Here is a 23,418-nt window from a genome sequence, read left to right as displayed (position 1 = left end):
CATTTAAGGTCTGTTACGCTCCACTCACACACGTGTGTACACACACACACACACACACACACACACCATCACTCTGCACCACATACTTCATACACGGGCCCTTAGAGCACAAATAAAATGCCAATGTTAACACAGCCAAAGGGTATCTATCTATCGATCTATCTATCGACCATGTTTTGAAGGATCCGATAAAGTGACCCAGTCTGGTGAGAAGACAGTAAACCGGGCCTGACCTGAGATGACAAAGGAGCACCAGCATGGACTGTCTGGCTAGCATCCGAGAAGCTTTTTGCTCAACTCTTGAGGAACAGTTTAAGAATGAAAGGCCATGTTTGACACAGGGAAATAACTCCAAAGCTGAGACCCATAAATTCCACCAGATGTGGGCAGTCTGGAAGAGGAGCGCTGACGGTCCGACACAGCAGAAGATATTTTGGCAATGTCTCTGCATGCTGGTGACCATGAAAGCAACGTGAGCAAATTAATGAGTTAGATAGTGAGTGAGATACGGTGTACAAACTGTTTCCCTAAAAGGCCCAAAATAAAAGTGGGGGAATAGCTTGATATATACTTAAAGTTATAAACAGCCCTTTTAAATTGAAGTCCATGAAATGAAAGCATTACTGAGTTCTCAGACAGAGAAGAGATGATCTTTCATTTGAATTGTCCATTGGATGACGTCCTATCATCAACTATTTTTCTTAGAAGAATAAGGTCTAATAAGATGCCTCTACAAGACACCTGAGTAAGTGAAAATATACCCCCCCCCCCCCCCCCCCCTTTGAGAACGGTGTGTAACACTCTAAAAATATAACATGCCTAAGCTGAGGGGAGACAACAGCATTAGAAACAGAGAGAATAAGTCAACAGAGAGAGAGATGAAACCAGGAGTCAGTTCAGTTTATATCAACTTGAATCTCCTCATTTAGAGAATGTGAGCACAGACCGTGTGAACTGACAGTCGATAAAATATAAGCAGACAGAGAGACGGTAATTAGAATGAGCACAACTCTCGTTCTCGTGGGCTCTGAGCTGACTTCTACTTTGTGACATTTCTCAAGCCTTGTTTTGTAATGATGCATCTGGGAACTGCTGAGAAGGGCAACCCCTCTGAGCTTGGACAATTGACTCCTCACTTTAGAAACAGAAATGTTTACATATTTAAATCAGCACTGGAAACTGATATGACAGTCATAATCAAACTATTTTTACATTCTCTGAAGAAAATGTGAATATTGCTTAATTGCTTTCTTGATGCTGGATTGTTTGCTAATCCATTGCCATGTGTTCTAAATGGTTTTCATGGGGTTTTTAGTGTAGTTGCTGGGCTGTTGGCCAAGGTCTCATCTACATTCACACAGTTAGTGTCAATGAGTGACAACTGTATTTACTAACAGCTAACTCATAAATTGCCCTGCACATACTACAGCAGACAGGAATGCACTGGCCTGAATGGACAGATAACTGAAGTCAATCCGCTTTTATTGCCATGAATCTATCTTTGTCGTTCTATAGTATCTGTCTGCCTGCCAGTCAAACACTGTCCATCCATCCACTCGATTATGCCAAGTAAGACATGCTCATCGATCAACATATTTTGTTAACATAATTTTTAATTTTTCCTAACCCTATTCATATACCTCTAAACCCAACCCTACCCATAACTTATCTATAAAATCGGAGGGTAATGATAAGTGAATAACACCATGTAGAAGCACCTAACGTAAGTCTAAACTTGACAGAAACTTTAAACTTGCCCCTCAAATCTGATTGGTTGAATGGAAAGTTGTTCCACGATCAACAAAGATGTTGATCCAGGAACATGTTGTAGGCTACTTGGTGAAAATGTTCAGCCCATCCATCCATCCATCCATCATCCATCTGTTTGGTTCCATCCATCCATCCATCCATCCATCCATCCACCCATCCAGATTTGACTAAGCTGCATGAATCTAGTATCATTCAAGTCTGTAGCATGTATGTACCCATTATGAACAATAATTATAATAGTGTTGCATGACTTAGGAAGCATCACCAATAATAAATGATCACTGAACCCTTGATCAAGTCTGCCGTATTGACCATATCTCCTTACTGACTTCCTGTATCCCAGATATCAGGGCATAGCAGCAGAACTGATCAATGACTGACAGAACGTCCTCTGGTCCTGGAGCCCAGAGACATCCGATTGGGTTTCACTGAGCGAGTTGGAGAGAGAGACTGTAATACAGGAATGGGATGAGTAATGTCTGCGCCAGCACCACCCCACCCCAGCCTGTAACCCAATCAGTCCCTCAGGTGCACAGCAGTCCTGTGCTAATCACTGTGTCATCATTCACACAGCAGGACAGCCAGAGAATAAGCTCCTATCACATCCCTGTGATCACACCCAAGACAACGTATTTTGAATCCTGCTCACCTAATAATGATAAACTATCATAAAACAATAAAAATATATAACGGTGATGATGAATGGTGAGTTCACAGCTATAATTTTTTTTTATTATTATGATCCCACTTTGATGTTCTGTCTAACAGGCTATAAAAACAATAAGCCAATTTAGGCTCTGTTAAGGTTTTACCATGGATAAATAGTAAAACAGCATTAACCAAGAGGTAAAGCACTGTTATAGGGATAGTTCATCCAAAAATGTAAAATTTGCTATCATTTACTATACCCACTGAACACAAAAGAATGTATTTTGAAGAATGGGTATGGTAACCAAACAGTTTATTGGGCCCATTGACTTCCATAGTATAGCCTGTTTTCCATACTATGGAAGCTGATGTGGCCCATCAACTGTTTGGTTACCCATTCTTCAAAATATCTTCTTTTGTGCTCTTTAAAAGAAAGAAATTCATACCCTTTTGGAACAACTTGAGGGTGAGTAAATGATGACAGATTCTTTTGGGTGAACTATCCCTGTAACATTGTGTGGCTTATTGTTTTATTGGCTGTTAACATGACTTTATAGCATTAATAGTGTGCATTTTTCAGGGCTTGCATAACAAACTAAATCAAAATTTAGAGTCTGAACTGTTTTTTTTAATAATAGTTGTGTACTGTTCTGTTTGTCTATGATTAAAAAAATATTATTCAAATAAGTTTTCAGAGCAGTGGTTGCCTTTCAAAGGATATTTTTAGTCTCTCTTTTATGAATGTGAAGAGGGATGATGCTTTCATATCATGGCTGGATGGTCATGAATGCACAATAGTCTACTGTATGTCCGTCAAAGTGGTCAAAAAAATAAATAATGCTGCCATTGCCATAATACCAAATAACTAATTATTCAGCTAATGATTCATGCCAAACAGATTTAATCATTTTAGATCTTAGATGCCTAAATATTACAGCATGTAATTCAATTGTCAGGTTTCACGAGATTACATCACCCATGATTCATCACATGACGGGGATGATGAGCCGCATTGATTTTGGGGGCTGCCAGAGCCGAAATTGTTTTATCATTGTTTGCACGTGTGGATAAAACACAACATTAATTTCATTATTAGGGTTTTTTTTAAATAACTATTAGGCCTATAGTACAGGTAGGCTATAGGCTAATTATGTCGTTTATCTTAACTAATATGTGATAGTCTTAAAATACCGCATTAGGCTACATGTCTTCTTCACAAGGCATTAACAATGGGAAGTCTAGGCTAATTCACTTCAGCTATCGGTTCGTTTAGACTAAACTTTAGAGGTTCAATAAAAAACGATTCAGCATTACGGCATCCTGTGACATTCTGGTGTGGCATAAGGATTTGCTTTTTAAAAACAATTAAGATGTATTTTACTGTTATTTATTGTGTCCTAGTTCAGTTTGTTGCTGCCATGATTCACTTCATAAAATATTGGCTATAAAATAGACTATAAAAAGCCTTTGAATTTACATTTTTAATCTCCTGGCAGAAAATGTGTAATGCTATTTATTTAAAACAACTTTTTTTTGTATGTGTGTTGAATAGACTAACATATTCTGTAACATTTATTTTATTTATCAAAGTAGGCGTAACTAACTTTTCGCCCCGCCCTCGGTCAAATCCTTGGTAACCTACTATCCAAATCAGTTCACGTATCGGTTTTGGGTCCATAACGGCTTGTTAAAAGAAGTTTCGTTCCTCAGTTCAGTGAGTCGATTGCTGCTTGCCCCGATTAAACTATAATGAAAAAGTTTGTTCAACCGATTCATCCAAGAGATCCAAATCATGTTTAACCGTTTGATATGATCCAACTCTTTTGAAGAATGATTCATTCACAAATCGGACACGCAAGTTGTCAAACTTGTCATATCGATCTGTGCGCGTCTAGTGTCTGACCTTACAGTTCACATAGCATTTGGACTCCAGTGTAAGCGCATTTATACCGCCTTTGTGCTTTAAAATGTCCGTGTAATCGCACCTTCGTGGTTTATATAGAATACAGTTTCAAATGCAGCTTCTCTCTCCCCCACCTCACCCCACCCCACTTTAGCCCCCAAAGCAAAAAAGTGAAACTCCGCCTATGCCTATGAAGACCCAGTGGATGAGGAGACAGTCTGTAGGCTACCCGGTACTATGGTGTGTATTTTTGGACGGGGATGTTTGGGACACAAGTAACCGTTAGCGGGACCGACGCCGACTCCCGTTTCCGACAGTAAACACGTGGATAGATCAGCTGTTTTACACTGGAGCTTCACAACCAGAGCTTGACTGGGCGCGTGATACAGTTTGGGAGCGCGCCTGATTGACTTCAAGGGGATTAAAGTTTTTTTTTTACTACCTCAGAATGAGTGACCTAGAGGAAGACTTTGCCAAGATTTTAATGCTCAAGGAGGAGAGGATACGAGATCTGGAAAGGCGCCTGTTGGAGCGAGAAGACGAAATCCACGAGCTGAAGAGAAAGCTGCACAAATGTCAGTCTGTTTTACCGAGCGCGCAGATCGGACCACGAACGCACCGCGCGCAGGGAATATCAGCAGAACCGCAAACGCACCAGGATTTATCAAACCAAAGCTTTAGAAGAGTTGCCAAATCGGACAGGTGAGATATTTCACACATGCAACTAATGCTTGATGGTTTTACACATGGTTTGGGTCATGGCTTTTAATAGTTAATAACACTTTGTTGGCATTATTTGATGTGATTCTATCAGTGCATCATTACGAGTATTTGAGGTTGAGAATTCAGGACATGAATGAAGAAAGTCATGATGACAGAGCATCTTTGTGAAGCTTCAGAGAGAGAGAGCGGGGGGAGGTGGGGGAGATAGAGTGTATCATTGATCTAAACCATCATCATCATCATCAGATCCCAAAGGGCTCTGAGCACAGGAAGCTTCGTGCATTATCGGCTTTTAGGGTTTGAACGTGTAGCGCCCAAGAGCCTGTCTGAGGATATTTAATACGCCATTAGAAAGTGCTTTGTTTGACCATATGCTTCCCCTCCCATCAGCCATATCCATTTGATTCTTTGAGCATCTTTGTGTAAGATTTAGCCGAACTTTTTAAGGATGGCAACATATTATTCAGAAGTTTAGGACTTTGTGACTTAGTGATTTTGGCTTTTCATTATTTTATTTTATACTCATTATATATGTTGCTTAATAATTGCTTATACATACATATCTATATCTATATCTATATATATATATATTGCTTAATCTTGAATGCATAATAGCCTATTTGCATATAATTATCCAGCTAATTTGCATGAGTCAAATCCCACCCCAGATTTGGAAATCAGTAAGCTTTCCAAGTTACAAATACTTTGGGCTGAATCAGCTCAAAAGACCGTTTGGAAAACGTATCAGCATCATCACCTCACATTTGATTTGCATGCAGAGAAGCCCACAAGATGGCAGAATCTCTTCTATTGTTGTTTTCCCCCTTCACTTTAAGGGCCATCACATCACTAATAACCTATATGATTACTAACAAACCTAATAGTTTTATAATTGCATTTTTTGGGATTCTTAGACTAGAGCAGAGTATGTGCATTTATGTGTTTGTGACCGTGTGAAGTTACTATGAAGACAGATGTGCTGGCCTAATCACTCCTACCTTAATGATTTCATTATGGAAGAAGCAGAGGGATACAAGCTGTTTGTAGCTTAATGAGCACTGAGACCATATGCTAATAAACAAACTTTGCCTTATGATGCATCATCTGACCCTCAGTTTTTAATTAATGATGGAAATTACAATACTACTTTTAGCAACTTGTCAGTAATAGTGTATTACAGTACAGTATACACAATACTGTATGTTATCAATACTATAAATTGTTTTGCTGTTTTTCTTATAACACAGACAGTTAACAGTTACAGTTAATGACATTTCTATTAAGCTATTTTAAAGGTAGGGTAGGCAATTTTTTGCATAATCACTTTTTTGTATTACTGGTTAAAACTCTTCACATCCTGATAGCGATCAATAAAAGAAGTGGTCTAAATATTTAAACATGTACATATTTCTTCTGTGGACTCAGGACCAAAAACATTTTTGTCCAATCATTGCATTCGGCCTGATGTCCTACCTGCCTATCAACATATGTATTTCCATTCCTCCGCGCACCTGCTCACACAGACATCACACATCATCAGTGCGCTCCGTAAGGCTATGCAGAGTTGTAGACAGACAGTCACAGAGCAACACAAACATCAGCCGCCTTTTACAGTTCCTCCTGAACCAAAACAATGAGCTTATGCAGTGTTCACACCATGTCGTAACTTTAATTACAAGATGGCAACCTGTGACGTTCTACCCAGAGCTGTTCACGTCCTCAGACTCAGATTTATGCGTTTTTATGTCAACCTAATCAACGGCGAAATTAAACTGCAGCAGTCAGGTGGTACAAGAGCTCTGTAAGTTGTTTAGATTCATTATCATAGTAATGTTATGTGCTTTAAAACATGAGGTAATTTCACGCCGTCCATGTGTTTTGAATAAGGTTTGTCTTTGAAGAGCGCTCTGAAGGGAGGGTGGGATCTCGTGCTTTTCACAGCTAGCTCGCTATTGCTAGCCTACCTGAAATTGCCTACCCTACCTTTAAAAGTTCCTAATTTTTTTTAAAGGTCTCCTACAATAGGTTTATTTGCATCCAAGGTCAAAAACACTTACATTTTCTCATAACCATCTCATTTCTCATATACACATCACCTCATTTCTCAAGGAGTCTGAAAATGGCGATGGCCCTTTTCGAAGTGCATGCAAAGTGGATTTTCAGCTCTGAAAATAGCGTTTTCTTGACTAATGTCGACAACACAATCTCTTCCAGTCTCAGCTACAACTAGTGTTTGAGGACGGGGCAAAGTAGAAGTTGTTCGCAGGTAGCCAATGAAAACCATAGACTGGCATGATGCGAATTTGTTAAATTGTTACTTAGGTTTGTAACAGGAAGTCAGACTGGAATTGCTGACGACTCGTTTCAGCAGTTCAGAATCGATTCTTTCTTTTAGGAGACAATAACTTTAGGCTATTTGTCGTGGACTTTTATCTTTAAAACGTTACAACGTTATAACTTTTAAACAGCTACATTACACGAAAGGTAATATTTTAAAGTGATTGTTTTGAAATTGGACTTGATTTTACCATTTCACTTTTTATCTTGATATCAACTGAAAATTTTGACAAAACTTGGTTAGATATATTTTCTAGCAGATTTAGAGTCCATATAAATAAATAAATAAAATGATATTATAAATATATATATAAATAAATATATATAATGGATTTATTTTAACAACGTTTAATAAAACAATGTTTAGTTCTGTTTTACAGTAAACCTAATGAGTAGTAAAGAATTTGTCTCCTCAAGATTTGAGGTGGAATTATCAGTAGATCTTGGTGTCATCTAAAAAAAAATAGTGCACTTGTAAGGGTCCCAAAGAGACAAAATGGCGGCAGATGTGAGTCTGTGGCAGAAAAGAGCAGCCACACTAGTCATGTTACTACAGATCCTCTTTCCATCGATCCACAAAGCAAGAACCCTGCAGGAAGAGTTTATTAAGGTGAAATTTAAAGCCTGTTTTTCTGGGAGAGGTCCTTTCAAGGGCAGTGACAGTGAGAAAGAGATGAAGGGACAAAAATGAGCGGCAAAAAGAAGGAATAATCTTGTATTACTCATTTGTTATTTTTAGATATTCTTTAGATTTAATTGTTCTTTGTGTGTTATTTTTGACTAAAATAACTATCCAAAGAATGGTAGACATCTGTGTGCTGTTGTGGGCACTTGGGATCTTTTGTCAAGCGGTTTCAGATACCAAAGTTGAGGTTTTTTTTCACTCATATCTGTCTGCTCACACTGCCTTTGTGCCTCTAGTTCACCCAAAAATGAAAATTCTGTCAACATTTACTCACTCTCAAGTTTTTTCAATCCGGTATGAATTTCTTTCTTCTGCTGAACACAAAAGAAGATATTTTGAAGAAGTAATCAATCATTGACTTCCATACTATTTTTTTTCCCATACTATGGAAGTCAATGGGATCCATCAACTGTTTGGTTACCCATATTTTTCCAAATATATTATTTTGTGTTCAACACAAGAACGAAATTAGCATACAGGTTTGGAAACAACTTGAGAGTGAGTGAGTAAATTATGACAGAATTTTCATTTTTGGGTGAACTATCCCTTTAAGTTCTATCCGCAAATTTTTTTTTATGTACTTTCACAATAAGCATCACAACGACACCTCTCACAATAAGCATCATTTGCCATCACATCACTTCATTGTTCATGTGTGTCTTTAATAATCTGACACCAGAGGGCGCCTTATGTCCTTTATAAACTCAAACTTTATTCATCTCTTCTAGCTCTTCAAAGTTGAGGTAAGTCAAGCTATAGAGGTGACTGGGGCCATGTCCCACATTTTATTCCAGTGAATATTTATCAGGTTAAGTTTAAATGTGAAGGCACTGTCTGTTTAAACACATTCCACAAATCTTGGCAATTGATAATATTCAGTGAGTACTTTTCCAAGAATAAGACAGTTCATTTAACATATAAATGTACCAATAGCAGAGAATGTAAACACATTAGTTGGGGTTGTCACAACAGAAACTTGCAATTAAACAAGTAGGGGTGCAGCTCAGCCTCTGGAGGGCCACTGCAGTTTAGCTTCAATCCTAATGAAACACACCTGCTCCTGCTAACCAAGCCAGGCTCATATGCTAACTACAGGTGTGTGTTGGAACTAAATTCCGCTGAGCTGTTTACAGGGCCCTCCAAATATTTTGTAAATAGTAAAACTAGGGCTCTTCAACAAGGTGGGGTAACCATTCTTTGGCCAATAGAAATTTGTATCAATTCATTATATTAAATGAAAACATAAAACACGTGACAACTTGCCTGATCTTGTCCTGAGAATCAGATAAGGGTTTTCTCTCTCTCTTCATATACCTAAATGTGTTGATTTTTGCAATAATGTTTGCTGCTATGGGTTTTTATGTATCACTTTGTCAACCAACAGTCATAGTAAATATTATCCAAATAATATAAAATATATAATTTGGAATTTTAGTTTGGAATTTCTAGGACTTTTTGAGCTCATATCCTGCAGGGTTTCCAAAAGCGTAGGATCCACGATTCTAAAATAATTATATAAAAAAAATTCTGATTAAAAAAAAAAGGCTAAAATAGTTTTTTTTTTTAAACCAGGCAAAACCGTTGCCAGAAAAAAACATTAATTGAATTACAACTTCAGCTAACCCTGGTGTTCTCTGTGTTTGGTTCTTACTCATTTTAAAACTTATTTTTATATACTTTTCAGTATTTTTGTACACTGTAAAGTGTTTGTCGTACAGCTATCAGCTGTACAGAGCTGAACATCTTCTATCCCGCGCTCTTCTGACGCGCGCGAGCGTGCTGTGTGCACTCTCGTGCTCAACTCATTCATTACGTCACTGTCCAAGAGCGACGCGCGCTCACACGTATACGCTTCTGTCAGTACTGAGGATTTGTGCGGCTCTGTTGGTTTGAGCGCTGATTATTTCCTTTTTCTTTTCTTTTTCTTTGTACACGGAAACACTGAGATACTTTCCCCTCCACAGGTTCTTCTCGTTTTGTAGTTGTAGTCAAGAAGCTGGTTTAGTGCTCAATGTTTCTTTACTCTCAGTAAAGTTACTAAAAGTGCTGTTCTGTTCGGTTTTTTCGGTTCTGTTCGGTTCAGAAGGGATGATGATGGGGACTTTACGCGACCTCCAATACGCGCTTCAGGAGAAAATTGAAGAACTGAGACAGAGAGATGCTCTCATTGACGAACTGGAGCTCGAACTGGACCAGAAAGACGAACTGATTCAGAAACTGCAGAACGAACTGGATAAGTACCGCTCCGTAATTCGCCCGGCGACCCAACAGGTCCAGAGCCGCTCGGAGATCCAGGAGCATCAGCGCACCAAACGACAGGCGATCAGCGCCGAACCAGCCAACGTCCAGCAGCTGAGTCACGTGACTCTGCCCAACGTCCCCAAGAGTGCCAAGTAGGTTAACTCGATCATGCAAAAAAAAAAAAAAAAAAAAATTTCATTAGATATCAAAGCATTTATAAACATTTACCGTCGCACGTCAATAGGCTAACAACATCAAATACCTAATAAAAGTTTTATTGAAATCCAAGTTAAAATGTAACACGACTCTAGAGTCATCATAGCACATTGCTATGGACCCTTTTCACAGACTGTTACGAGGCGTTACATTTAACGGCCATCAGCATAGTAAATCCTGCAAAGTTTTTTATAGGCTATTTAATTTTGTTTTAAATGTATGTAGCCTAGGCATACATTTACAACACTATAGGCCTACTTTTTATAATATATTACCTTTACTTCAAATTACTTAAAACTAGTTATAACACTACTGTGAGTGTGTTTCTAACAATTAAAATTTACATCTTTCTGTCTTCTGATCAACATTATCAATCTCTCTATTTTTTACTCTTTTTGGAAGTTGTGAAAAATATATTTAGGAGTTTTTCATTATTTTTTTTCTGTTATTTATCTGTTTTTTGTTATTAGAGCAAATGGGAGCACTAAACATATATTTAGTCTCTCATTTACCACTATAGAAGTTTACCCAACTATGACAACTTCTGCTTCATAGAAACATGGACATATGAAAAGGGTCTGTTTACTTTAATGTGTCATTTGATGACTTTAATGTTGAATTTAGAGTTTAAATTCATTAAACACTACATAAAGCTCTACAGGTACAACATTAATCTAGGACCTATTGCATAACAACAACCACAAAGAAAAAAAAGCTGCAGTGTAACCACGAAGAACAACGTTCTTGGTTGCTATATTTACATTTTAATAAAAGCTGCCCAGCTCAAGGTTCTCTACGTTTATATGTATGAATCTGATCAGACATAGCTAGCTTTATATAGCTTAAACCTTGTAACATGCAGGATCCTTACAAGGAAACAAGAAGCTTCAGTTTCCATAAACCAAATATTTGCTTAGTGTGTCATACTGTATAAATTTAGACACCCTATACTGATTTGACTGATTTTTGCATATACATAGGGAAGTATGCATATACTTTTCACTGAACTCACCTGTTGATCTTTATTGCATTACCTAAATGTTAGCATGTCATTGCTAAAATAAAAGTAACCGCAGTTATTTTTACACAATCCTTCATCCGTGCCATTTTTTATGACAGTAAGTTATACCAAATTATCATAGTTTTACTGAAGCAGCAATAAATGGTGTTGATTGTTTTTTGGCTTTGGTTACCGTGGTAACTTGTTGAAATCATTCTGATATCTGGTGTTAATCCAAAAAAAAAAAAACTTATGTTCTGTTCAAAATGCCATTCATTGACATCTGCAGAAGCATCTTAATGATGACGCTTCAAGAAAGTTTGATTTTCCACAAGGAAAAATCTAAACCAGGAATATTGTGTCTGCACTGAGTAGTTATAAGAGCATGCACAGACCTCAAAGTCTGCCATTTAATAACTGCTTTGTTTTACGGACTGATAATTTGCTTATCAAAGCAGCATGATATCGTGCAGCAGGTGGATCACGGACACTATTTACATGATCATCTGTTATTATCCACACAGTAGTGTGTCATGTTTCAATTGAAATATTCACTGCCATGACCACAGGGCCTAACCAGAACTAAACAGTTCGCCTGAACGTGAAGGATCTTTGTGTTTCAACCTGCTGTCATGAACACACATACCCTTAATTCATTTGCATCCAGTGGTTTGTCAGCAGAGGAACATCATTCTTCTGTTTCTGAGCATTGTGGCTTCCTCCATCTTCTCTGCAACTGACATTTGACAGCTCAACACTACTAATTTACAATGTTACCTTGTTTTGTACAGAAAAGCCCTTTGAACCCCACCACAGCAGAGCTTGTTCTGCCTTTTCTTCTATTCTGCTTGTATCTTGAGCTGATGAGTACCTCGAGGAATTATTATGAAGGTTTAAAAGAAAAATCTTCCATATCGGCTTGGGTTGGGCTGCCAGATGGGAACGAACTGGCATCAATATTGCTTTAGTCGTTTAAATGCTCATAATGTTTTTGAAGAGGATTCTATATCTTTGTGTGTGGTCAGGGAGAAGACCTGTTTTTATTTCGCTTGTCCTTCGTTGCTAATGCATGCATCAAATGTCCTTCTGCTTCACGATACTGAGTGACGTACCCCTTTCTTTCCTTCGGTAGAATCAGTGTTTTTGCCATTTGAATGTCATTCGCAGTGTCTTTGTCTCATAATTGCATCTTCTTTCTTCCTGTTTCTGTTTCTTTTTTGCATTTTCCTCTGCAGTGGCACTTGATAGGCTTTAATGATGAAAGACCAGAAGTGTTTTTTGAAGTCTTGATTGAAATGTAATTTTCTGAACTGGTCTCTGACATCTGCACTGTCTGAGGTCTTTTGAAATATCAGAGATCTGAAGTCCTGTACCAATATAGGAATGTCTGAATTGAAGTCTTTGACCTCTCTATATCCACCTTTTTCCTAACTTGCCTGCATTTTAGATTATAGGAGGCACTTCCGGTTTGGGGAAGCTCCAGTCAAAAAGATTAAAACAAGTAATTTCAAATCATATAATTTCAAATCATAATGTTGTGCTACAAATAATCCTTACCAGTTTGACTGAATGAGCTGTACATGTCCTTCATGTTTTATTTTCAGATTTCAGGAGAATAACGTAACACTTGTTATTTTTAAAGGGATAGTTCTCCCAAAAAGGAAAATTTTGTCATTAATTACTCACCCTCATGTCGTTCCAAACCCGTAAGAGTTTCATTCGTCTTCGGAACACAAATGAAGATATTTTGATGACATCTGAGAGATTTCTGTCCCTTCATTGTCATCCCTACTCTACTACCACTTTGATGCTTCAAAAAGTTCATAAAGAGATCGTAACTATGCGATCTGACATTTCTGATTTTAATATTTTCAATAATATTCTATCCTTGACCAGTTATTCTTTTTTTCATAGTTTTGGCAATAGATAAATGAATGATCTAGCACCACGGTTGTCAAACTGGGGTACGCGTACCCCCAGGGGTACGTGGACTGATTTCAGGGGGTACGCGAAAGTTTTGAGATCTGTTGTCAAAAAAGACTTGACCCTCCCTTCGCCAGCAATAATTTTTTCTATGACCCTCCAAAATGATTGTGAAAAAAGGCATGACCCTCCCTGATAATGTATTGATTACTTCTGTACTGGTTTGCGCTTGACTAGTGATAGTACTCGAGTCAGGTCTCGAGACCGATTTCTGCTTTCTCGGACTCGTCTCGGACTTGTAGGCCTACCTTCAAAGACTCGGTCTTGACTCGGACTCGGCATTGGCGGTCTCGTCCCCATCACTAGTTAAGGCTGTAACGATAGACCAAACCTACAATTCGGTTCGTATCATGATTTTTTAATTTAGATTTAAAAAAGATAAATCATGTTTTCGGTGCTGATGCAGTGGTGACGCGTTCATGTAACAAGGGTGGCGCTCCCAATAAAGTAGCCTATCTTAAAGCTGCCACAAAGAACCGGCAAAAGTAATGATTATGAATATGTAAAATATAGCAAGGAGAGATTTTAATTGTTTATTAATAAACAAGGTTTATCAGTGTGTTGGCTTCAAGATGAAGTTGACGATGCTGACTCGCAATCTTCACAGTAACGCGCCAGAGAGAAATGCAGATTTCATACGGATTACATAAGCAGAGAGCAGTCTGTTTTTCGTTTTTAAATGTTCTGTTTAAAAGTAGACATCAAGCTTTCTATATATTTCACAAGTCTGTGAAGTACATTATACGCTGAGTTTCGGTTAATTTATGAGACGAGAGTCCAGTTCACGCGCCGGCGACTCCGTGTCATGATGATCTATTTTCTACTATATATTTACTTCTTATTTATTAAATCCAGGCAATTGGTTGATGAAACATTAATTAAAATTAAGATACAATTAATAAAAAACGAAATTTACTTTAAAGAAAGGCTTTGTGCTGTCTGAAGTCGCTTTCAGAGCGGTCATGTCCGTAACGGAGAACTGTCACGTCCGTAACATTGTTTTTTCCCTCATAAATGCGAACCCGAAAAATTAAATAAAAATAATATTTTATGTTCTGTGGAGGCCGACCCTCATCTGGTGGGTAGTATTACTTTTGTTTTGCGAAATGTAGTTCATAGAATTACTAAAACATATTTTGCCACCTAAAAGTTAAAGATTTTTTGTGTCATGTCTCGTGTATTTCCCTCATATTAAATATAAAACGCATGTGTAGACTGATATTTTTCTAATGTCTGGAGCTTTATTAAGGGAGTGTGGATATATAAATAGACGCTTCAGTATTAAATGCATTTTCTGAGAATTTATATTTCAAGTTCGGACCTGGCAAACCGAGCGATTAAGACGTTGATGCCGTTTATTTATGTTGATGATTTTTTATGTTGATGCCATTTATTTATGATGCCAATGTATTTATGTGAGACTGGATTCTCAGCTTTGGTCTGCCTTAAGACCAAGTATAGGTACAGACTGTTTGTGGAAAATGATCTAAGACTGAAACTGTCCCCAATTCGGCCTAACATCCAGGCACATCCCTCACATTGATTAAACTGGTGATGTGGATGGAGAGCTTTAATGAGATGTTGGATATGTGTTGTAGGCCTATTGTGTGTGAGATTGGGTGCATATCTGTTTAAAATCATTATATTCAGCACATTTGTATCATATGTTGACTTTTGATGAGATTTGTATCATATGTTTATGATTCTATTAACTATTCTCGACAAAATTGATACAAATAAATATTAATAAATAAATAAAAAACTTGGTGTTACCAATTGGTGGTGTTGGGGGTACTCCGGAAGATCTATAATGTCTCAGGGGGTACATGCCTGTTAAAAGTTTGGGAACCACTGATCTAGCATATGAGAGTCAAATTGGACGACTAGGGACTCATCTCAAATGTAATATATATATATATATATATATATATATATATATATATATATATATATATATATATATATATATATATATTATAAACTTGACGGGTGATTTTTATAAAATGTAGTTTGATCACTTATCAGTTGTTTGAAAGATTAAGGCAATTATCAAAGGTTTCCAATAAAAGATGGTCAATTATTACATGATTTGTTACATTTAATTACCCCTTAGTTGGCAACATACTGAAATGAGCCGAAATCTGCTAAGACAACATTTCTAATTTTCTCTTTTAAGTTTTTTTTTTAATCTTTTATATTTTGAGTATTTTCTTCAATAACTGAAACAGTTTTTTTTTAATAGTTTATTTTAGTTTTAGTTAACAACACTGACCTGTACTTGGTACCTGTACCTGTACTGTACTATGGCTGGACTAACTTGGGACTTCTTAACCAGATTTATGCAGTTGGATTGTCCTTGTATTAAGTTTATGCCGCTGTTCTTTGGTGACTTAGTACAAAAATTGCAGAAACTTTTTTTTTTCAGTTGTGCAGGTATAAAATTAAATTAAGATTCTATTCCACTGAGTCAGAATATGACTAAAATCAATATACTGTACATCACTGCAATGCATTTGGCATTTATAGTCATAAGCATCAACAGTGCAGTTTTCATTCAAAATATGAAGGACAGATTATTTGTCCCTTAATTCTGCCGCTTAAATCTAGAAATAAATCAACTTGTCCATTCATTTGTCTCAGGTTATTATGCAATGTCATGTGCAGTATGAGCTGTATCTGCCATGAGACTTTGTTTCCTCTTTTACCATTCTGTCAAGAAAATGGGCATACTAAACAGAGGAAGATATGTCCATGAACTCATTAGCATACACCTCTGATGACCACAGAACAACTGATGGCTTTCCAATGAGGCCACAGCAGTCATGCAGAGAGGGCAGAATATGTGAATCAATACAGACCCTCCGGACAGTCCTCTGCACCGGTAATAGAGAAGTCATTCTTCAGTTTTTTTCTTCCACTATTTTTTAATACTATTCCCTTGACGAAAAATGTTGCAATACAAACAAAATGCCTACCAATGCACAACTTTCTTGTAGGAATTTTTATGTGCAAGATCTATTCTGTGTCTTTGTACAAGACGTTTAGTTCCACGTCCACAGCTTTCTCCAAATTTTCCTAGCTTGGCATACTTTGTCCTTTTAAGGGAGACCGTCTGTCGACCTGTGTGACGTGAATAATCCTCCTGAAGAAGGCAGTGAGTAAAGATTCAAGTCAAACAAACAGAGGCTATGGATGATCCAGAGGTTGTCTTAAATGAGGCCAGTGATCTCTGTGCTTTTACGGGATGTGAAACATCTCTTCTGACTGCTCCTACAGAGAGCCAATGTCATCTAGAATACAGACCGGCATGCAAAAATACCACAAAACTAGACTGCAAAACAGAGCACAAACGTTAAAGCAAAGAGATATTAAATGCATTTTATGGTTACTCTTTCAACCAGTTGTATTTTTAAGACTTTTGCTGAAATGTCCTGCTTCTCAGGATATTTCTCCTGAAGAAACTAATCTCAAAATGATCTCACATATTCCTCATCAGATTCCTCCAACAACACATGAACTGAGCAATGCCGTTTCAAATTCATTTTATTGCATGTCAGCAATTGTCAAATTTGTTTCTACTTTTATATCTCCCAAGTTAAAGTCAATACAATTTTCCTCAGGGTGAGACTATCCATGTGTGAAAGTGAAAGAAGCTGTACGTAAACTACTGCAAAGATCTTAAAAAAAGTCCTATTTCTGCTCACAGCGGAGCGTGTCTGTGGAATGTAAACAGTGTGGTTCATAGGTGAGTGTTCGTGGGTTTTAGGAACTAAATCAGATGTCTGGTGTAAGTCCATGTCTACAAAAACAGAGAATTGCAATGATAGGCTTTTTGTTGAGTGCTCTGAAGTGTGTATTTAAACAGCGATAATGAGATTTGAAGAACACACTCCACCATTCAAACCAGGTTTTTTCATCCAACATCACATGAGCAAGCAAATGTCATTTTGCAGAACTAAATGGATTTGCATAAATAATGACTTGAGTTGCATTTCCAAACATGTTTCCAGAACACTCTGGCCCGTCTGTCATTTTCATTCAAACAGATCCTGCTTTAAAACGGGTAGTGCAATAAGTTCTCTCTGGCTGGTCAAAGAAACAAACACAAAACAACAAAAAAAAAAGCAACTTTTTTATAGTGCAACTATAAAACAGTGTTTACACTCTTCATAAGTCAGTTTCTGCATTTAGTGAAGTATTTCATCATGGGAACAAAAAGAGTTTTGCATCTGATATTTCATATATATGAAATATGTTGTTCATTGTGATCAGTCCTTGTGTGGGAGGTTAAGGTTACGTTGACTTTTAGTTGAAATGAGTGTTTCTGTGTGTGTTCAGATTATTATCATCCAGCTCTTACTATTTCTACAGTGCGTGTGTGTATATATATATATATATATATATATATATATATATATATATACACACACACATATGTGTGTGGATTTATGTATGTATGTATATATATTAGGGCTGTCAGTTAAACGCGTTATTAACGGCGTTAACGCAAAACCATTTTAACGCGATTAATTTTTTTATCGCGAGATTAACGGTCTTTTTGGTCTAGAAAACTTTGTAGTTTTTTTTCACATGCTTTTGCAACAGGACGCGGCATGCGCGGCGCTGCGCTATGAAACCCATTCATTTCAAGGGCTTGCGCCGTGCGAGGACGTTTTGTTGCTTCGTCGACCAAAGCGCAAGTGGATCTAGACCGGAAACAAAACAACAGGCACGCGCACACACACTTGTTTGGGCTTGCGAGCCGGCCAAATAGGTTAAAGTTACGTTTTGAGTGGATGACGAGCGCGAGGGGCCGAAATGGATGCCAATAAGATTCTGAATGGAAAGTTTACAACAAAAAGTTGCCAAATGGTTCCATTGACTAGACCAAAGTGATATGTGTGTTTTGTCGTTATGAACTGAGCTATCATCATCGCAGCACGTCCAGTCTGAAATACCACTTGATGATGGCCAAGCACACACACACACACACCTAATGCGAATTCTCCGCCCCCTCGTCAATATCAGTACCTCGTCAGTATTTCTTTCACCCTTTTATTGATGGACAGTGTTACATTGTGTTACAAAGAAATTATTTGCTCCAAGTGAGAATGTTTGTGTGAAATTGAACACAGTATTGCCTATGTTGTTTTCAATAAAAAAAGATGTGCACAAAGAAAGCAATCCACTTTTTTCATGTTGATAAGAGCATTAAAATTAGAAAAATTAATGAACAAAGAGAAATCAAGAGAAATTTAGAATAGATAAAAATGTGCGATTAATCGCGAGTTAACTATGACATTAATGCGATTAATCGCGATTAAATATTTTAATCGTTTGACAGCACTAATATATATATATATATATATATATGTGTGTGTGTGTGTGTTCTGCATTACCTTGCAGTTCCACATGGTGAATGAAACTCAGCCATGTATAATAATATTGACAGTATCAGCTATTATTTTCTTTACTCATAGTTTTGTTTTTTTAATTGCCAAAAGTTTAGAGTTAGTAGACATCACAAAGTAAATTTGCACATAATCATAATTAGGTCATATGACCATAATGTAGCATGGTACTGCTTGAATTGTTTATTGTTGTATAATGCATTGTTTTGAACAACTATTTTTCTTAAATTGTAGGCAGTATTAGCAGTTTGTAGTAAGCAGTAATTAGTATTCCATTTCTGGTATAGTCATTGTCTTGTTAAAGTATCAGCCCTACCTAACACTGTTTTTCTGCACTGTACAGGTCAAAGGAACTGATTAAGTCAGCTATCCTGGACAATGACTTCATGAAGAATCTGGAGATGTCTCAGATCCAGGAGATAGTGGACTGTATGTATCCAGTGGACTATGACAAAAACAGCTGTATTATTAAAGAAGGGGACGTGGGCTCCCTCGTCTACGTCATGGAAGGTGAGAGATGGGAATGGAACAGTTCGAGAGAGAGATTTTGTCCTTCAAATATGTTTAGCAAGGCATAGTTCACCTAAAATACATTTTTTTGTCATTTACTCACTGCCATGTCTTTACAATAACAAAAGGAGAAATTTTGCACAATGTCTGAGTAATTCTGTTTAATTCAATGAACCTTGATGGCAAATACTGTACCTGCCAGGCTGCCAAAAAAACAAAAAAAGCATAAAACTATCAAAGAGTTTTCTGTACCATTTAATGATCTGTCTTCCAAATAATCTAAAGCCATATGATAACTTTGTGTAAAGATGAGACCAAAACTGAATTTCCTGGGTGAAATAAAACCAGTTTAAAGAAGTGATGAGTCAAACTCATTCATATTTGGTGTTTCTGCTGTAGATCCTCTGAGTGGATCCAGAATATTGACATTGTGATTATTAGATATGTATTGATAGGTGCCGGTTAAATTGATCCAGTCAGAGCAACCAAACCCTCTGAGAGCTGTTAGACTTCCCCAAACGTTAAACGTTCTATGATATGGGCTTTTACAGTTAAAACTGATGCTGATATGTAGAGGAGATTGGCCAGACTCTTTGTGGTGGTAGTCTTCAAATTAGAATAGCATAGATAATTAATATATGCAGGTTCCGTCATGATTCATGTTTCTTTGCACCACAATTATTAGTTAGTGCATTTAAGCAATGTTATGAATGAGAATATGTCCTAGTCAAAATGCTATATATTATTAAATGTATGTAAACACTTTTTGCAAGTACAACAACAGACTTTGACTGGGATACATTAGTGTAACACTTGAAGCAGGAGAATATAAGCCTACTTTTCTGTCCATGTGATTTTCTTTGCGAACATGGCCGATCACTTTTTTTTTTAATATATATATATATATATATTTATTTTTTTTACATCAGTGTTACTTGATTCTCATTTACAATTTTGATTAAATATTTGATCTTCTTTTGGTGACACCTGCAAATGGCAGGTTAGGATTGTGTCAGCCACCTGTCTCTGATGTCATTATATCTTTCAATACATCTTTCAGTTTCTGTGGTTTAATGAGATAAAAGAGCTTTTGTGTTTTGTGTTATCGTTCCTCTTTGTGTTCCAGAGGGAAAGGAGGAACGTTTGGTTTGAATTAAGAGATTTCGTTCATGCTCCAGAGATTCTGTGATTTTGTGGTATAAATTGGGCACATGCCCAACACACCATATCCTATAAGGCAATTAGAAAGAGTGACAGAGTGAATATTGGCTGCATTCACACCCAGAACACATCACAATATGTTTTTTTTCTCTGTAATAATACAAAAAATAGAATAAAACATAGGCAAAAACCTATTTTTAATCAATTAAATATATTCTCTCAGCATTAGCTCTGCCACATTAAGTTACTGCCATAGAAAACAGCAGCTGATTAGGAAGAGCAAAAGATTCAGAGAGAACTGAGATGGGAGAGAGGGAGAATGAGGACTATTCCTTTGAGATTTTCTATTAGAAAGAGAAGCAAACTTTTCATAGCAGGGGTTCTGTCTTCCAGATTTAATTATTTACATGTGAGACTGGCTGAAATGGACAATACAGACCGCAAAGGCAAAGCAGTAAAGCTCTTGTGTGATACAAAATTACTTCTATTCAATGATCGTCCATTCAGGTCATCTATTCATTAAAACCGAGGTCTTCATTCCAGAGTAAAAGGTCAGTGATGGAGGTTAAAGGATCAATAATAGTGATCCGAGCTAAACTGACCAGCATTACCATTTGATGCCCAAAATCACTTTAAGCAAAATCACATTTTTGGTCCAAATAAAGCTGATGAGATATATCAGCGGGTGGATGAAGTATTTAAGTTCTCAGTCACACAAGACGGACGTTTCAGCTGTGATAATTAGTTTGGCCTTACAATATGAGAATCTAGACAGGAAATTATGCCCTGCATGCTGTGCATTGAATGTCATATCTGCCTGTGTGCTGAAGTTGCCTTGCTAATTAGCCCCAATCTGAATAAATAAAGACATGCTTAAGGACTGTAGATAATGTCAGCTCTAATACAGTATTGCAGCTTGTGTATATCTGATGCATGATTTCATACCACCCAAAAGCAATTTACCAGTAACCAAGCCAACCACAAAAATCCTGCAAAAGATTACTAATTAAAGTCATGATCTCAAAATTGACCCCATGCATGACTCGTCAGGGCTCGTAATTAGTTTTTCCATGTCTGAAATAGTGGTTGACCCATATGTTTTTAAAGGGTCATTAAACCCCGTGTTTCAGCACCAGTTTGTTTTTATCACAGTTTTGAAAATTCCTACAAAAGTGGGCGTGGTGATTTTCTTGGTCCTGGAACAACATTACTGTCTGAAAATGTAGTCCTAACCATATTCCACCCCTAAACCTATAACTTATCACTAAAATCAGAGGGAAATGATAGGTGAATAGCCCTAATGTAGAAGCACCCAACCCATGGTTGTAAGCCTGAACTTAAACTGTAAGCTTGTCCCTCAGATCTGATTGATTGACTGGAATGTTGTACCAGAATCAACAACAATGGTGAAGGAACCTGTTGTACTTGGTAAAATCACGTTCACCATATCCTGTGACAGCTATAATTTAATGCACAAATAAATGCACAGCCGTTCACACTTGTACTTTGCATTGAAAATATAAATGAATGCACTTTTGCATTGAAAAAATGAATTACGGTAATTCACTTTTGCATTGAAAGAATAAATGAATTCACTTTTGTATCTTTAATAAGTATATACTCACCTAAAGGATTATTAGGAACACCTGTCAATTTCTCATTAATGCAATTATCTAATCAACCAACCACATGGCAGTTGCTTGAATGCATTCAGGGTAGGGATGGGATACACGATTATTTTTAAAACGATTAATCTAGCGATTGTTTTTTCGATGCATCGATTAATCTAACGATTAATTTTTACGATTCGATTTCGATTCGATTATCTCCCCATTAATTGAGTAATAGCAATTTATACATGTTGATTTACATATCTTAATGAAAAAAAACATGAATTCCTTAACATTTATTGTTCTTAAAATTCCAAAATAAAAGACTATACAAGTGCAAAGTAATGCATTCTTATTCAGAGGTAGCATTCAATAAAACCTTGAAGCCTTGAAAACACATAGGCCTAACTTACTGATAAAAAGTGCAATCTGTCACGACACATTAAAGAGCCACAAAATAGTAGGCTTATTTATGGTTTAATTTTCTTTGACTGACCAAATTTGAAAGTTGAGACTTTATTAAATGTTACCTTCGTAGTCCTGTCTGTCAGCGCGTTGTCAGTGTCCTCTGTGTATTTTTCACGACATTAATAGCTATAAGAGCAAACTTGTAGCAGTCTCGCACACGCTTAGAGCTCAAGTCAAGGAACAACCTCGATCCATTCAGGAAACGCCACATAGGTCGCTGCATTTCACTGCGCTTCATGACATTTTTTGCCTTTTGCGCGAAGAAGCCGTTCGCCGGAGATGTGTTAAAAGACAGCGGAGTGCATTCATGATTATTAGGCTGCCAGTATAATAATCATCCTGGCGCCGGGTCTGAGTGAGTAAATTACTCGTTAAAATAAAATACTTTATTTTAAAATAAAATAATTTATTTTACTCATTTAAGACTGCTCTTATAAGGACACTCGACAAACGGACAGTTTGGCATAATTTGTGTGTTATGGTTCGTTCAAGCCCGAAAGAGAACTCGATACTGACGCACATTTTTCTGTGTGTGTGTGTATGTGTGTGTGTGTGTGTGTGTGTACTGTAGAGGAACGAGTGCGTGTCGCCTTGCACTTCTGATAGTCTGTGGAGCCACTCGTGTTGCTACCATAAAAAGTAAAACCATAGACTACTATTCTCCGGCGCCGCCATCTTTGTTTTGGGTCTGACGAATCAACGCGAATATTTTGCGTCAACGTATTTTTTGCATCGACGTAATCTATGACGTT

At 37.1% G+C, this 23,418-nt stretch overlaps 1 protein-coding gene across 3 annotated transcripts in view; it reads left to right on the top strand.

Moving 5' to 3' along the window:
* Positions 1-4,460: 4,460 nt before the first annotated feature.
* The window catches only part of prkg1a (protein kinase cGMP-dependent 1a), a 110,748-nt gene continuing 91,790 nt past the window's right edge, over positions 4,461-23,418 (top strand). The window contains exons 1-2 of one of the 3 annotated variants that reach the window (XM_077236389.1): positions 4,461-5,023; positions 19,261-19,427. In XM_077236389.1, the coding sequence (XP_077092504.1) occupies positions 4,770-5,023; positions 19,261-19,427 (421 nt within the window). In that variant the 5' untranslated portion in view covers positions 4,461-4,769. Of the gene's footprint in view, positions 5,024-9,226; positions 9,248-9,890; positions 10,460-19,260; positions 19,428-23,418 lie in introns of those variants that run through there. The other 2 variants (XM_077236390.1, XM_077236388.1) reach the window with 2 other exon arrangements.

The sequence above is a fragment of the Siphateles boraxobius genome, unplaced genomic scaffold (genome assembly GCF_051911475.1).
Source record: "Siphateles boraxobius isolate OS27281-9 unplaced genomic scaffold, OSU_SipBor_1 20, whole genome shotgun sequence".
Classification (NCBI taxonomy): Eukaryota; Metazoa; Chordata; class Actinopteri; order Cypriniformes; family Leuciscidae; genus Siphateles; species Siphateles boraxobius.
The sequence above is the reverse complement of the archived record's forward strand: the minus strand, read 5'-3'. Positions and strand labels throughout refer to the sequence as shown.